Here is a 16,879-nt window from a genome sequence, read left to right on the forward strand (position 1 = left end):
TGTTCTGTAAATATTTTCTTACTGCAATGCATCTGCACCAAAATAATTACCGGCAATGTAATAATCACTGTTATTAAATCCAGTCCCACCATGTACCTAAACAATTGACTTCACGTGTTAATTCATAAACTAGTCAAAATCTTCTTCTTTTTTCCAAAACAACAGCCTTGGCCTCTGTAGTGTAGAGTGACCTGTTCTGTTCAACATCTAGGTATCATTTAACATACCTTGACCTTCTTTCAAATATAGAACAAATAATTATTTAATCCGTGTGTTCTAACAAAATAATTAATTAATTCTAGTTATTTGAAAAATATAACATTGCATCCTTATATTTTTATTTTCGATCAAGTACATTAATAATGTTATATTTCCTATAATAATGTTTTATTTGCTCAAATTACATTAATTTCAAGTATTTTTAGATTTAAAAAAAAAAAATTGGACTTGCTTCCATGACTCTATCAGCACAAAGCAGTATCTATGCAACAGTAACAGAAAATAATTGGGATATATCTTCACCTGTAAATATTTCATTCAAGGAAAGAACTTTTCATTAATGGCTTGGAACTTTAAATGTAGTAAATAAGTAGTGAACCCTAGCCCTCCTCTACAAACCCAGCAATCAAGACTTGCGTTGTACACGACTTTCATTAAAAGCATAACATACAGAAAGGCCCCGTTGCAAAGTCAGTTTGGAGCGGGAGGGAAAGTGAGCTTGATGGGGCAGCTTTGCACCTTGAAGAAGCCAAACTTGCAACAAAATAAATAATTGTTGGGGGTGTCGACTGTTTTAGGAATCCCCAAGTTCCTCTATGTATCAATGCATCAAAGAATGTTCGGCACATCCATTAACAGATTTTCACTGGTTTTGAAGACTCTCAATGGCCTTTTTCCACTGCCACGCTCTCTGCTTAACATCTTCAAATGACCTTACCTTCTTCGGCTGAAAGAGCACATAATTAAATCAGGAAAATGAAGGGAAAATGCAGAGGGGTGAGGGATGGAGAGAGTGAAGAGATATAAACTGGAGAATAATCCTCTATAGCTGGAATTTTTAATAAGAAAAAAATCACTGTATAATGAAGAGGATCGAAGGGCTATATAGCATGGTGCAGCATAAGTCTTTGAACTCCTACTATCAAACTATTTATGCATTTTCTACATTTCACGAGTCCAAGGTTTGATGAGGTATCCCAAAAGATTGGAAATGACACTAGTTTAGAATGAAAAAGCCGCCAATGATTTCATCAGGGAGATGATTTGGCAAAAGAAGCATACCGTACAGATCTTAAAATGTGAAGGACTTGTAACTTGGACACTCAGGTCATCAGAATTGTCAGACCAAATTATATTTCCCTTCACTATTAACTTCGAAGGGTCCACGTAGATCAACTTTGGCTTGTTAGTAAGGATAAGCTGCACCTTCTTGCTCGTCAGTTTCTGTAATTTCTTCACCATCGAGATCATTACAACAGATTCCCCTGGATCCAAAAACTGTTGCCTGGTAACATGGATATCCTACATGTTAGACATACTTCCAAATAGTCTGAAAACAAGGGAGGAAAAAGACAAACCAACACTTAAATTTCTCCATTAAAATAACTTCATAGTGGCATTCTTTTGAAGCTTTAAGAAGAATGAGGGAAAACAACCAACACAAGTCATCCTAATAATGCCAACTAAAGATCTTCTCCAGCCCCAGGACTACTCGTTTAGATTGCTTCCAAGAAGCAACCTGTACCAGCTTTTTAGTAATGTTAAATGGTCAACTTCCTTGAGGTAAAACTGGAAAAATGTGCTCAACTCTTATGTAAACCGTTACAGTCAACACAAAAAAAAATTCAAATGAATCCAGTATCTCAAGGCATGTCCTCGGTGAGTTCAAAAGAAGGTCAATCTTCCTCGAACAATTCCGAGCACAAGCTTGGAGGTTACATAAATCTAAGCAACTGAGTAGGTGCACGAGACAAGGAATGCAAGGAACTTAAATCAAACAGTAGTTCTAACTGGTTGGATGGCGGTTAAGAAGAACCATATCCTCTGCACATTCTTCAATTCCCAATAGCCATGTGAGGCAACAACAAGAATCTCAAAAAATATATTGCAACAGGTTTACACCGAGAAATTTTGCAAAGCAAAGAATCAGACTTATTGAGAGAAGCAGAAAAGGGACATATATAAAGGCAGATAATGTGCATAAAGCAAAAGGTGTAAAGCCAATACCATTTAGAATCAAAGGAGTCAATTGAAGCAAGTCTAGTTATGTGTGAAGTTGCTTCAGCAGATGATGAGACTCCAACATTCGCATCATTTTGTGTCATTGAACTGTCACCAATGTGTGTGGGGTTAAATGGAGACCCAGGGTCATGGTCATTGTCACCGGATTGCGCCTGGTACATGAATAACAAAAGAGATAAAAAAATCCAAAGATTATTCGCATGAAGACAAAAAAAACAAAGGAAATTTGAAATCCTTCAGCACATAATATTTTAAAGCAGTGTTGTCGTACCATTGGTTCCAAAACAAGTTTTGGAGGGGTTTCTCCTCTTAAATTCTTCCAGTCAACTCCCTCAAAGAATGGATGATTCTTGAGCACAGCATAACCACCACGTCCAGCACCCGGTCTTCTGCTGGGATCTATATCCTACATGGTTGTAACATTGAAGATCAAAGACATGAATCACAAACTTCATAAGAGAATATTCGTATCGCTTGTAATACTTGGGGCAAAGGGGCAAACGTTGGCTTCATGATAATATCCAAATTCAGAGATTATGTTTATAATGTTCCCGGCCCAAGTCTTAAGGATGGTAGAATAGACAACCAAAGGAAAGCATGTGTGCTTTTCCTATCAAGCAAGGTTAAGGTTCTATAAATTTTGCTTTTCATTCCAAGAGAGATCAGCCAACGTGAGTCACCATAAAATGACCTGTCCTTTGTCACTAGTCATGTGCCTCAAAACTGGAATGCGAAAGTATAGCAAGGTTAACATCCAGGCACTCAGTGTTAACCCGAACAAATAGATATTGTAGATGGTAACAACTAAAAGCTTTTTCACTTAGAGGAGCCAAGGTAAAATCTTCTTGAAAGTAAAAGGCTAAATTACAATCTCTTAAGGGGGAAGGAAGGTAACTTTGCCCCAGCCCCCCTTGGATCCATACGTGCACTCAACAAAGATTGTGCATCCCTGCATCTTTAAGCTTGTTCCCACTCGTCTAGATCATCCTGAAACCAACCATATAAGATATAGCTGGCTGTACTAAATAGGTTTCCTTGTCATTGTTACTGTGTGATTTTAAAGATTTAATGGCCACACTTAATTATAGTCATGGTATGAACTGAAAAATTGAATCTGCACATGTTTGTAGTGCAAGTGTAAACTCTTACCATTGACCAAGTAGCAATATTTTTATACGTACATATAGAAGAATAGAACAAAAAAGACAAAGGAGAAAGCAGGAACATTCAAAAAACAGCAAGCTAGTACAGAAACAAAAGTTCAACGTATGAAAGCTTTGTAGCTTACTAATAAGTGATCAATGAGGTCTCTCGCTTCTTCTGAAAAATAATCTGGAAATCTTAAATCCCGAGCAATAATTCTTTGAAATATAAGCCATTCACTTGCATCTTTGAAAGGAGAAGTCCCTGAAAGCATCTGGTACAAAGTGCAGCCAAGTGCCCACAGGTCATTTCTGTTTGAATGTGGTCAAAAGAGCAAAAAGGTTATCCCCCATACACAAGAAATTATATAAAAGAAAAGGACCTGGAAATAAGCTCAAACATGAAAAAACACTGTCAAAAACCTAAAACTTATTCCAATTATAACATTAATATGGATTGATTCATGGGAGTCACTTACCCGAAAGTTGCAGGAGAAGAGTTAAGGACTTCTGGAGGGACATATGCAGCTGTTCCCACAAATGTGCAAGCCTTATCGTCTGAGCAGAGGATCAAAAGAAAAAAATTAACCTGCATCTTAAAAAAAACATAATGAACAGTTGTATATGATAAGTTCTAGTATTACCTGAAGCTGCATTCGGAAGGACAGTGATGCAACTATCCTGCATGGGCTTCACACTTCCAAAATCAGCAATTTTAACGTGTCCGTCTGCAGTAAATAACAAGTTCTCTGGCTGCCATTTAGAAGAGCTTTAGCTTTTCTTGATTTCCAAATAAAAAGAAGAGCAATGAATTAAAAAATTACCTTTATATCCCGATGAATTAATCCCATACTATGTATGTATTCAAGAGCATCCACAACTTCTGCAGCATAAAAGCGAGCTTCATCCTCTGATAGACGGCCTTTCTGCACATACAATTAAATGGCATAGTATACAATGACAGAGTAGCTAACATGATAAAACACTTACAGGGTAAAAAGTTTGAAGTCCAGAAGATTCTGCTGAGTATTATGTGAATACAGAAATGCACAGGGCATTATGCAATTGCTCTAAAGTGTTTCAAATGCAACTTTTTTTAATAAAAGCTATATAAAAGATTAAAGGCATAGCTTAATTTATATATTTATCCAGAATGGTCTAAAGTTCATAAATAATATAAGAAAGCAGAATAATTTATGATATAAGATGAATTTTACGAGAATTCTTCAAAAAGTTATACTATTGGGTTTCATGATTTCTGAAAAGTTTCGTATTAGGAAAAGCCACGACAAATCATAGGAGTTACTTTTCCAAAAATTAATAGTTAATAGCAAGGAGTTTTTAATAGGTACTCACTCTGGTTATTTGATCAAAAAGTTCTCCTCCTTCACAGGATTCAAGTGCCATGTCTGCACAGTAGAATCAAAATAGATCGATGTCATATGATAAACCCACTTAAGCAAACTAATCATAGCCACTGTGGTTGCAAAAGAAAAAATATAAAACACGGAGAACAAAAACAGAGAAATTTGGATAGGCTGCTACCCAGATACCTACACAGAGAATAATTATCCTGAAAAGTAAAAAATAGACGCACGATTCCTGGATGATCCAATTGATCAAGCACTATGCGTTCTAGCTTCACATAAGCTGTTTTATTTTCTTTGGTGATGAATTTTTTGTCCATGATCTTCAAGGCATATACAATTCCTGTGTCCTTCTTCTTTGCTCTCACTACCTGATAAGTCCATTAGTACGATACTCAGCATTCATCACAAGAAGCTCAAAGGCCAACAATTATAAGCAAGAATGGGCTCCTGGGATATAAGTGTTGGATAATAAACACAACAATATTCATTTTCCGATTGAACATTTGTCAAAAATTCTCACAATATGGCATTCAAGAGAGGGTGAGTGTTCGCTCATTATATGGTGTAACTAAGAAGTCGCCATGCCCTGTATCTCTTCTCCACATCCCATACACTCATTGAAACAATGATGAATACACGTATCTGACAGCAAATAAACATTGTATTGTCACAAAGTAAATACCTAACACTATTACCAGAAAACGCCCAAAATTAACAATTCACAATTGCTTGATTTCCTACTCTATAACCATAGCTTAAGATTATGTCCTGAAGAAAAAGGTATGAAGAAGGATATTGCTTCACCATCTCCTCCTCAACAATACTACTACCCTGTCACAACATTGTGAAGCTATCTTCAATCACCTATAGCATAAGCTAAACCAACCATCCTGCCAACTAGGAGGCACTACTTATGCCTACAACAGTAGACTGCTGCTCCCAGAGGGAATGAAGTGAACCTCTGAAACTTCTAATTTTCCATTTGGCCGCTGAGAAAAGAAAGGATATCAGCACCAAAACGAACCTAGCGCTAAAATTGTACATTTGTATTTGGTTTTCGTTTTCTCGATAGTGAAGACAGAATCAAGGGTAAGTTACAAAAAAAAAATTGCTTATCTTCATTCAACTTCCCCGGGAATCAAACAAAGGAAATTCAATTTCACAGAATCTGTCATCCTTCAAATGAAATTTCTCCCCTGGACCAGAACCAAAAAATTAAACCCATACAACTCAAAAATATACATGTGTTGCTCGTAAATATAAGCTTTAGATTACGAGCTGGAATCAGATAATGATAATACAAACATAGGCTTATAAATCAAAGAAATTGAAACGTTGAATAAGAGATACAAACTTTAATCGTAATGATGACCACAACCCACCAATCTTCAATAACAAAGAAGCAAACCGACAGAGAGCCCACGCGAGAAAAAACCTAAAAAGAAATATCAAACCTTTGAATAAGATCCAACGCCATAGATCTTGCCAAGCTCAAAATCCTGAATAGTGAAATTCTCTTGCGGAGCTCTAAATGCAAAGCTTTTAGATCTCTGCACATTCCCATTATTGTTATTAGATGATGAAGAAGGTGAATTGCTGTTTTGAATCCTCGACTTTGAATCAGGATCCCTCTCCATTTCCAACATTTCTCACTCTATCAAATTATCTCCACATAATAGTAACAGTAACAATAATTAAATAAAATAAAATAGCCCACTCTCTCTCTCTCAACAGAAACCAATATTTCTCTCTCTAAAAATCTTGGAGGTGGGTTTTCAAGTCAAGAGAGAGCCCATCAGAATCAGAGGGCAAGTTTGAGCCTTTATATTCTCTCTGATAAAGAAAAGTGAATGATGTATTTGTATAAGATTAATTTGAATCATAGAAATACGTGATTATATTTTCTTACAATATGTGTGTGTGTGTGTGTATATATGTGTGCATTACAGTTGTGAGCTTTAAGGTTGTTGGGGCGATGCAAAAATCTCAAAACACTAAAAAGTTAATGTTGTTATAATTGAAGGAAAGAGGAGAAGTAAGGATTTGTATCATTGTGTGTGGAATTTGATGGGGGAGAGGGAGGCATGGGGATTGAAGAGAGAAGAACAGAGGCACAAAGGATTGAATGATTCTTCTTTTCTTTTCTTTTTCTTTCTCTTTTTCTATCTATAAAGAGTCTAGGTTTTTTTTTTTCTTTTTCTTTTTTTTGTATATATAAAGTCTTTATTTTTATTTATTTTTTATTAATATTGGATCCTAGATCAGTTTGTGTGTATCTCCACTAATCTCATAGACCTTAAAATTAACAACTATATAAATTTTTAACAGTATTAAAATTTTGAGCTCAAATAATAATTTTTAAAAAATAAATTTAAAACATAAATAGCTAAATTATATCTCTATTTCTTACAAAAATTATATATTTTGTTAAGTAGTCGCAGTGTGCATGGATGAAAACGGGTTGTCACATCATCATCATGTGAAATTTGGGACATGGGCTTCGATGAATTTGCTGAAATATTGTTGCTTCTATGGGTAAGGTATTATTTACAAAGATTAAATTAAAGTTTTGGATACATTATATATTTTTATATTAATATAATGATAGGTAGCCTTTTCTTGTTCTTAATGATAACTTGAGGTTACAAGTTATTTAAACTCGTGCCTGTATATTTATAAACATATTTTATGATAAGATAATAGTTTGAATAGTAAATCTACTACGGGTTATTGCTTTAATAAAATATAAAATATTGGGCAAGCCTAGCTTTTCAATAAGGCAATGGCATGGGATGTCCAGCAACGAATTGGAGGAGAGTTTTTTTAGTGACAGAGCAAAGGACAGGAACTAGAGAGGTATTTTCAAATAATTATTTTAATTTAAAAATTTAAGTTATCAATTTATATTATTTTTTAATATGAAATTTTTTGAGCTTAAAACTTGTATGAATTCGTATTATTTTTTACATAATTTTTATTAAATAAATAAAAATAAATTTAAACCCGTAATTGTTTAGTTATCAAAACTGTGATATCATATAAAAGAAATATCTTAATCTAAAAATTTAAATTATTAATTAATATTTTAAAATATAATTTATATTATTTTCTAATAAAAATATATCTTTTTCTTCTTGTTTGTCAGTTTTAATATGAATCATTTGTGACAGAGAGGAGTAAAAATGTTTTTTCTTCCTTCTTATATATTATTATCACACGTAGAGTTAAAACTATTTATGTTCCCGTGCTGGTTTGAAAAATTGGACAGGGAGGATCACACTTTCTTTCCTTCCCCCGTTGACAAGACCGAGGACAGAATACAACAAACTAGAGGAGAAAATAACTAGATAACATGGTCACTTCATCAACAATATATATATATATATATATATATATATATTGGTTCATGATAGCTTTTGATTTTAAAATGTTTTCAAAATTATTTTTTACTTGAAAAAAATTATTTGTTTAGGTTTTTTAAATTATTTTGATATGATAATATCAAAAATAAAATAAAAAATTTAAAAAATATATTTTTAATTAAAAAATACTTTTTAAAAATATTATCTGTAATACCAAACATACTTGTGTCACGAAGGAATTGTCTTCGGACCAGACAATGTTCAGTTTTCTTGTACAAGTCAAAGGGAATGATCATTAATTTGTAGTTAGAAATAGACAAGTAAATGGCCACGAATATCCTTACCAGCCTAGATGTTTTATATTATTATTTTTTAATGTAACAGAGATTATTTTTAAAAATATGTTTTATTTAAAAATATATTAAAATAATATTATATATTTTTAAAAATATATATGTTTTGCGACACATTAACATCATTTGTAACTTGTGAGACAATTCCTAGTTTGGTCAATGTGCTAGGAGAAACACAAGAAAATTAACAACACTAAATAATTAAAGACTCCCAGCTGGGGCTTGGGGGCAGGAGACAGCTCATAAAACAAGATTACTGCTACGAGAAATACATGGATTAAGACATAGAATTGTCATAGTTTTATAATTGATTATTGTTAATATTATCGAAAATCCTCCTCAAATAATTTCTTAAAAATCTCAACCATAGAACATGTAGATCCCACCAGTGATATTCACTTGTTCAATGGATAAGAATTTCCAGAAAGTGATTTTAAAATAAAATCTCTATGAAATTAGCAAATCTTTTTAATTCAAGAGGAGTATCAAGCATGGGTGTCGCTTTTTTGGAGAAAAAAATCATGTGCGAAAATAGCTGTGCTGTGTTCCCTGTCACAGATACATATTTGTGTTGTTGAAATAATCCTAGATTTGTTTTCAATGGATTTTCATTCTTGTTTACTGAATCTTTATCCACGCCCCAAATTCCCTAATAAATAACGAAACAAGCATGTCTAAAACATTTAATTTTCTTGCTGTATGTGCGTGCGCAGATGCATGCATACATGTATTAATGGTACAAGTTTTTTTTGTTGGCCGACGAGCCTTGGTGGCTCGGTGCACCCATGCCTCTTTCAGTCTCTCTGAGAGTATCTGATTCGAGGCCCTTTGGGATGATTTGGGACTTGTCATCAATCTGGAAGCAATGATAATTTTGGATAAAGCTGGTCTAATCATGTCACACCCAGCTAGCCATTTGACTGGATACCTTTACATCATCAATTTGACCAGGACGGGCAAGGATGTGCCAGTAAATTGGAAAGTGCAAGGCAAGCTGTGCATAAATGGTAGGCCCCAAACGCGTGCAAGCTGCCCATTTTTGTGTGAGTTGTGGTCTTGGTTTAAGGGCTGCTTATGAGAGTGGTTGCAGTGGTGGTTCATTTTGGTCTTGTGGGCTCACCAATTGTATCAGACAGAGACTTTAGCCCATGTTTGTCCTGGTGGTCGATGACATGCATATTCCCTCGATCACACCATGCATGTCATTTTCATCTCCAGATGAGGAAAATGATGTACTAAGCTATCAATCATATTGCCCATGCATGCACGTGGACATGAGACACCAGCATGAATACCAGGCGAATGATTCACTTCTGCTAGTTTCCTTTTTTTGTTTCCTTTTTGAAAGTTCGAGGAAAGAGTCTTGGTTCTTGTCACGTACGTGGTTTGTAAACAGCTCATGAAATGATCTTGGCACAAAGAATAAACTGTGGTTGATATTCTGTATGTGTACTCGACGAATTCCGGGGATCAATTCAAGACCACTGAAATTCGCACCCATGACCAGATCAATGGCCTATCATACATAATGGAAACCACATGTGTTTGATGGACTGGATAATCACGCCAATGGTCTGAATCTGGACAATTACACAAACCCAACTGCAAATGGTATTTCTACTGACACAGTTCGAAGCTTGATACTGGTTATGATGGTCATACTTTTGAGAAAAGTTATTGTCTGAAGATTTCATTAAACCAGTGTCACGTATACTCACCCCAACCAGTTGATTGATCATTCCCACCAATTCAAGCTCCACTGCAAGGATTGGGACATGACCACCACCTTTTTTTTTGGCGTTCCATAAGAAGCCTGTGTTATTCAAAAGCAGCATTGGATCTGAAAGGCTTTAGCAATATTTTGGCATAACTTCCAACTTCAAGCACCATTCTTGACGGGTCACGGGCCCTACATGTACCTTGCCTGACGAAAATCCCTGATGCCCTGAACCACTGTTTCGCATCTGAGAAGGGTTCTCGGGGGTGAAGCTCTGTTGCTTTTGGCCCTGAGTTGTCTTTGCCTCTGCAATTTATCCCTGTGAGAAAAACATGAGCCCTTCAAAGTGCATCGCCAGTCCAAGGTAATCAATTAACCCCTTTCAGTTTGAGACTTTCAGTTGAACCTTCAAAAGACCAACATCTCCAGTCCAGTATCACTGAATGGTAATCGATTACCATGTCTTCATCTGACCAATGATCTTCAGTTTGCAGTGGTTGGGGCTTACCTTTCACGTGTATCTTTTTCCCTTGGATGAATGGAAAATATAAGGACAATTCTCAAAGAGAAAAATCTGAGACAGAAGGGAAGAGTTTCATGTTTGCCAAGAAGTATATATCTGATAACTTTCATTAAGAACTCAAGGAAGAAAAAACTGGATGACACTAATGTACAAATCCCAAAACAACTCTGATGAAAAGGTAATAACACGATAAACTAAAATTTACATCCTGCCAAACAAAGATATCGAAGCTAAAAGTTCCCCAACAGAAAAATCTTCACAGGAGGGGTGAGACCTAGAGATTGCGAAGACAAGAATTTACCATAAGAGCAAGAGATGATGAACAGAGATTGAAGAAAATGCAAGCGAGCTGCTATCACGTTTAGGTATCACTATAAATCCCAACCATCCTTACGCCCATCAAATTCCCACTTTCGGCCAGCTATACTTCCATAGATCTCTGAAAATTTCAGGAGACAATTACTTCTTATCTTGTAATGCACATTTGTATTCCTGCTAATTGCAACCCCAGAGAATTTTGATGTGTCTATTGCCCATGCTGGTCTCACGTACTCAACAGTCTGGGAGGAGCTTGCATTTGCATACAAGTAATTCAAAAGCACATCCTCACAGTTAAAGTATCTATCTACTAGTTCCCTTCCTGCCTTAGCTTCTTTGCTCCAGTACCTCTCAAAAGCTACTGTATGGTCCATGAAAGCTGCCCCCGTAAGAATCATGTTATAACCTTTATGATGTCGGGCATACTTCTCACCCCTATACTTCAATGGACTACCACTAATGAGTCGAGGATAGAAGCCAACAATTCGATCCGGGTGTTGACGCCACACATTGAATCCCCGTTCAATATCATCACAAGTCATCATGATATCATCATCAAGCTCAAGAACAGCTCGGGTTTTAAGCATTGGATCTCTCTTGAACCGATTGTTCAGTGAGTTTTGGTCTTCTACTCTGATCCAAACAGGCACTGCTGAGTCTAGATCACTTGATCTGGGAGGTCTGCCCTTGTTCCAAACCACGATAATCTCTTTAACTGAAGAACACCTTGAATAATGTTTCACATACATTTTCAAATTCCAGAGCCGCGCATCATAGGTCATCGTCAATAAAGTGAACTGAGAGTAGTGACCATTTAATGGATAAGCTTCTTCAGCATCGTTGCCTCCATAGAAATATTTAACACCTGTGCACATTAATGCAACTCCAACCACAATAGTTACAGCTAACACCAATTTTCCAGCCCAAGTATTAGGTTTTATTTTTCCTCGAACAGACAAGGGAACTCTGTTCAGTCGGCTGCAAAACCGTCTCACCTTTGAAGAAAACAAATTTGACCTTTCCCGACCCAAGAGAGCATTATTTCTCTTCCCCGAGTAGTGAGCACACCAGCTGAGAGGAATAATGCACTTAACCGCTCCAAGTAGCACACCCAATACTACAGCAACAACAGTGACAGCTGCAAGTGAAGCCGAGCCAAGAATAAAGCGATGGACAGGATCTCCTGAAGGCACACGATCTCCATCCATGACAGCTATCCATTTACCAGAGCTTAGATGCTGCACGTCTAGATGATGATAGCGTGCACCATTCCAAGCATTGCGTCCCTTATTGGGCTCTTCAAATCCCAGGGGAACTTCAACTTCTTTGTAATCATCCATGGTAAGAACTTCAACCTTGAAGATACGAACTCGTCGCCCATATGTTTCACCACAGTCTTGACCAACACGATAAAGGTTTCCATCATACACAAATGGTCTGCCTCCATTTCTAGCTCCCACACTCTTGTCAACATTATAAATGGGGTTCTTCTTGTGTGGTTTCCAAGGACCAAGTGGTGAGCTACTATACCAAATTTCCAGCTGCCCATTCCTCCTGGTTCCAAAACCACTGTGATCTGAACCAAAAAGCCAATATATTCCAGCATGATTAATGATAAAAGAATCGACTAGGGGCTTTTTTATAAGAACCTTCTCCAGTGTCCACTGCAATGGAAAATTAAGTGCTCGATAAAGGCGAAGTTCCCCTTTCTGGCTGCTCTCAGGCATCATATATATCTGCAAGAAACAGTAATAAAGGAAACGATTCAAGCTGCAAGCCAACAGTAACAGCAGTTAGAATTATTTTTTTTCTTTCCAGCTAATCAAATTGTTAATGATTACCCAGCTAGTTTTCCAAGTTAGTTTGCAAGTATTGGTTGGTCCAGTATTCATGTTAAGTACAGGACCTCCAGGATAAACAGTTTACAAGTGACCAGTTGTAGGTGCATGATTGCTTGCAAAGAAATAGTTATCTTACTTGACCAAGGTAGTTGAATACATAGGGATAAGATAGATGCCAGTCCTCATCCAAGGCAATGCCCAATTGTTGCCATGTCGCTCCCTTGTCCATACTCTTTGCAACTGCAATATCTCCTTGCATGGTAATTGAATTCTTTGTTTCATAGAATAGGAAAAGCGTATCCCCCTGCTCAATTCAATATAAGTAGACATACAAGATTGATTTCAAGATAGGGAGCTACCATGATAAAAGAACTTCTGACACTTAACAGATTATTTCAAGAACAGCATGCTAGAAAGTAAAGAATTTGGTCTTGGGTGAAATACAAAGTTCTTAGACAGGCATGTGCATGCGTGTGTGCACAGAAACACAGCCCATACCATACGAGAGCACTAAACAGTGTTGGAGACTTACAATTTGAATCCTGCAGTTTGATGCTTGAAATCAGACTGACCACAGCAAAATATATCTAAAGAGTTAAAATCTAAGCTAAAACTTTTGCTTTTGGTGGATTTCCTTGCAATTTTGCTTCAAAATGGAAAATAGCCCAAATAAAATAAAATAAAAAATAGTCAAAATCCCCTGCTTCATAAATACCCATACTTCAAGCTAAATTTACGATGCTAAAGGTATACAGTGATCTCATCCTTGCATGTAACAGTTAGAAAAATCTGAAGCAACAAAGCAGCTAAAGTGCACTGTAACTTCTCTCCAGAAAAAAAAAATCCCTGCACCCACTCCTCCCAAGAAAATAAATCATGTTGGTCCCAAATCACCTAGAAATATCTTAGATTTCAGCAGTAATTATTTTTGAAAATAAAACCACGAGATATACCATTAACTAATCTCCAGCATAAAACAATTAACACTATGTTCACCATAAGTCATATCCACATGCAAGAAGCACCCATAAGGCAGAGATGGAACAATTATTAGGTATTGATACTGTTCACAAAATGCTTTCTAACCCAGAAAGAGCTTTCTGCCTGCATCTGCAGATTTCTATAAAGGGCTTCCCCTGACCACAAAATTCATCTTTATCTATCCTCATCTTTTCTTACAAATGCTTATCCTCAGAGCTTTCATCAAGCCATTTAACTAGGATTTAGAAAACATGACATGGAAAATATAAAGATGAACGCTTGTACCAGAGTCTGGATTACAGCATTGAGCTCCCTATCTCTAACCATGGGGTTGCTTGAGATAACTAAAATAACAGTAAACCCACAAGTTATTGGCCCTTAAGACATCAGAGCAGTGGCACAGGTTTGGTCTCTTTCACCAATTTGCAAAATGCATTACTGACTTTTCTGTCACAGGCCCCTGACTATTTACATGCTCAATGACCAATGATAAGCATATTCATAACACACACACACACACACACACCCTCCTTGCATTTGCAGATTGGAGAAGCAATAACTTGCAGCTCTCATTCCAGACATGAAAACACCAAATGCCAGATAGAAAAGGACAAAGATAAGATTTAAATATAGTTTTCATTGGTACTATTGCCAAGTTCCTAAATGCAATAACTGAACATTTAGACATTCGATAAAAAAGCAAACAAAACAATAACAAAAGTTATACACACAAAACCAGAAGAGATTTCTGAAAAAGTATCAAAATGAATCCAGTTAATAAAATAATTACCTGAACATAAAGAAAAGGATCGGCAACAAAATTGCTGGGGAAATTAGCATCGGAAAGCGAAGCACAAGTGACAACAGGGTTAGCAACGGGCCATGCCACACCCTCATCTCTCCATTCATTCATCTGTTGCCCATTTCCACCAATGAATCAGAATCACCGCAAGTTGATGATACAACTCAATATATGCATATGGAAGAAAAAAATAAAAAAATTCACCTTCATCCCACGAGCAAGAAATGAACAAAAAATAATTAAACTGAAAGAATTAAAAAATTATTCAAGAACAGTAAATAAACCAATAAATTCTAACATGAATGAGAAAGAGTATAAAAGCAAAAAACTTGCAATTTCGAAACAGCCATTGATAAAAAAAGAAAAAGAAAAAAAAAACTTGACTGAAAAAAAAAAGCAACAAATCAAGACAACATGCAACTTGATGACATCCACTGGACGAAAAAGTAAGAAATTAGCCACCAAAACCCACTTTACAAAAGGCAAAGACTAGACCCAAACATCAATCAAAACCCCATAAACACAGGTGAAAATACAATCACAGTCATTCTCTGCTAATACATAAATGTGAACAAAACAGGAAAAAAAAAAACTTAAAAAATAAAAATAAAATAATGGTGTAAGGAAAAAAAAAACTTACAGCTTCAATTGGTTTGAGAGAGAAAGGAGAATCACCGTAAAAAACACCAATAGACCAAGAACCCTCGTTGTCTTCTTGACAACCAAGTGAGTTTAACCCAACACCAACATTTGTGCTACGTGAATAAGGTTTACTAAACACGAGCCAACCATAAAACATACCAATAGATCCATACAAGACCAAACACCCCAAAAAGAACATAAAACCGGAGGAAAATACAAGAGAAACCAATCTTTGGTGCAACAAATTGTGATGATTTTGTTGCGGCTGCTGCTGTTGTTGATGATTCCCCCATTTCCATCTACACCAACACCTCAAGCTCATGTCACAACAGTTACAAGTTGTTGCTGTTGTTGTTCCATTGGAGCCATTCCCACCAGCCTCGTAAACACCCATAATTGAATGATTATTTGCAAGTTTAGGCAAACCCCAGGTGGAAAAATTGAAACTTTAGAATCATAACATTGGTTTTCTTCTTTAAAGAAAAGCTTGTGGCTTCGCAAGAGAAGGAAGTTACTTCAAAGGACCCTTTTTATGGGGTTTTGTGGGTAATGTTTTTCTTTTCTTTTCTTTTCTTTTCTTTTTTCTTTTTGGTTTTTATAATGTTGTTGTTTTAGACTTTTAGTGCTTTCGTTCTTGGGATTGTCGTGCGTGCACTTATTTTAGAGAGAGAGAGAGGAGGTAGTGGTGGTGGGAGAAGTTTTTTTTTTGGTTTAGAACTTGGGGTTCGGAATTTGTGTTGTGTGCATGGAAAGTGTAACAAAGGCTTCTTTATAGACAGTGTATGTACATGTAGAGGAATAGGAGACTTTGTTGTCCTTCTAGAGAGTGGAAATTTCACCGGGTTCGTTCAGTGATAAAGGATATGCGTGGTTGCGAATTTTGGAGAGTTGAGTCCACTCGCGGCTTTTGGTGACAAGTGTGAGGGTTAAGATTTGGCATGTGGAAAGTGATTGAGATGTAAAAGGTGATTACTTCCTTGTAAGCTAAGGAAAAACTGTCACAACAGGGTAAAGGTTAAAACTTTATGAGACTAAAAAGAAATTCGTATGAATATTAAAAAAGAAATCTCTACTTTTTTAGCATTTTCTTGAAAAAGAAATTCCATGATGAGAGGAGAACTTGATCGAGATAATAGCTAGAATTTATATAAATATTAAAGCTTTTACCTTTGGTAAGAGTAGAGTATAAATTAATTAAAATTAAGTTTTTTATTTGGTATCTTTTTATAAAAAAAAAAAAAAACCGTGAATCAAAACTATATTCCTTCGTTGATGCACTCCAGAGCTTCCACGCTATCCGATTCCATAATAATCTGATTAAAAATCCATATCCAAAGCCAAAGGGGAGTCCTTGCCAGATGCCACTTGATTCAGCCATCGTCTTAGCGGTGAAAACCAGTTTCCAAAGGAATCCCGGATAATTAAGATCACCACGGCCTGATTTACCAGGTCACCCGTGCCTGAGTCAGCCGGTTGATTTGGGAAATCCTCGACGTGAGCATGAAGTCGAGTTTTAAATTGAAAAAAAATAGATGAACATACAATAGATTTCGGTTGATTTCATACGATAATTTATGATCTAGTTTA

General features: G+C 36.1%; 2 protein-coding genes across 4 annotated transcripts; both read right to left on the bottom strand.

Annotated features, from left to right (window-relative positions):
- Window positions 1-531: 531 nt before the first annotated feature.
- Window positions 532-6,894, bottom strand: LOC18101329 (3-phosphoinositide-dependent protein kinase 2). 3 transcript variants are annotated; one of them, XM_024607143.2, is made up of 13 exons: window positions 6,208-6,352; window positions 5,495-5,949; window positions 5,274-5,395; window positions 4,941-5,121; window positions 4,740-4,792; window positions 4,208-4,309; window positions 4,028-4,136; window positions 3,863-3,941; window positions 3,530-3,695; window positions 2,513-2,647; window positions 2,227-2,393; window positions 1,282-1,504; window positions 532-946 (listed from the first exon to the last, which is right to left on the bottom strand). In XM_024607143.2, the coding sequence occupies exons 3-13, from the start codon at window positions 5,307-5,309 to the stop codon at window positions 863-865; spliced, it is 1,335 nt and encodes a 444-aa protein (XP_024462911.2). In that variant the 5' UTR covers window positions 5,310-5,395; window positions 5,495-5,949; window positions 6,208-6,352; the 3' UTR covers window positions 532-862. The 3 variants fall into 3 exon arrangements, with proteins under 3 accessions (XP_024462911.2, XP_006379495.3, XP_006379494.3); XM_006379433.3 differs by having other exon boundaries at window positions 5,274-5,949; XM_006379432.3 differs by lacking the exons at window positions 5,274-5,395; window positions 5,495-5,949 and having other exon boundaries at window positions 6,208-6,894.
- A 3,884-nt stretch (window positions 6,895-10,778) lies between these two features.
- LOC18101330 (glucosamine inositolphosphorylceramide transferase 1) lies at window positions 10,779-16,029 on the bottom strand. Its single transcript, XM_006379434.3, has 4 exons — window positions 15,291-16,029; window positions 14,639-14,761; window positions 13,004-13,171; window positions 10,779-12,762 (listed from the first exon to the last, which is right to left on the bottom strand). The coding sequence occupies exons 1-4, from the start codon at window positions 15,684-15,686 to the stop codon at window positions 11,080-11,082; spliced, it is 2,370 nt and encodes a 789-aa protein (XP_006379496.1). The 5' UTR covers window positions 15,687-16,029; the 3' UTR covers window positions 10,779-11,079.
- Window positions 16,030-16,879: the final 850 nt, after the last annotated feature.

This window comes from Populus trichocarpa, chromosome 8, assembly GCF_000002775.5.
Source record: "Populus trichocarpa isolate Nisqually-1 chromosome 8, P.trichocarpa_v4.1, whole genome shotgun sequence".
NCBI lineage: Eukaryota > Viridiplantae > Streptophyta > Magnoliopsida > Malpighiales > Salicaceae > Populus > Populus trichocarpa.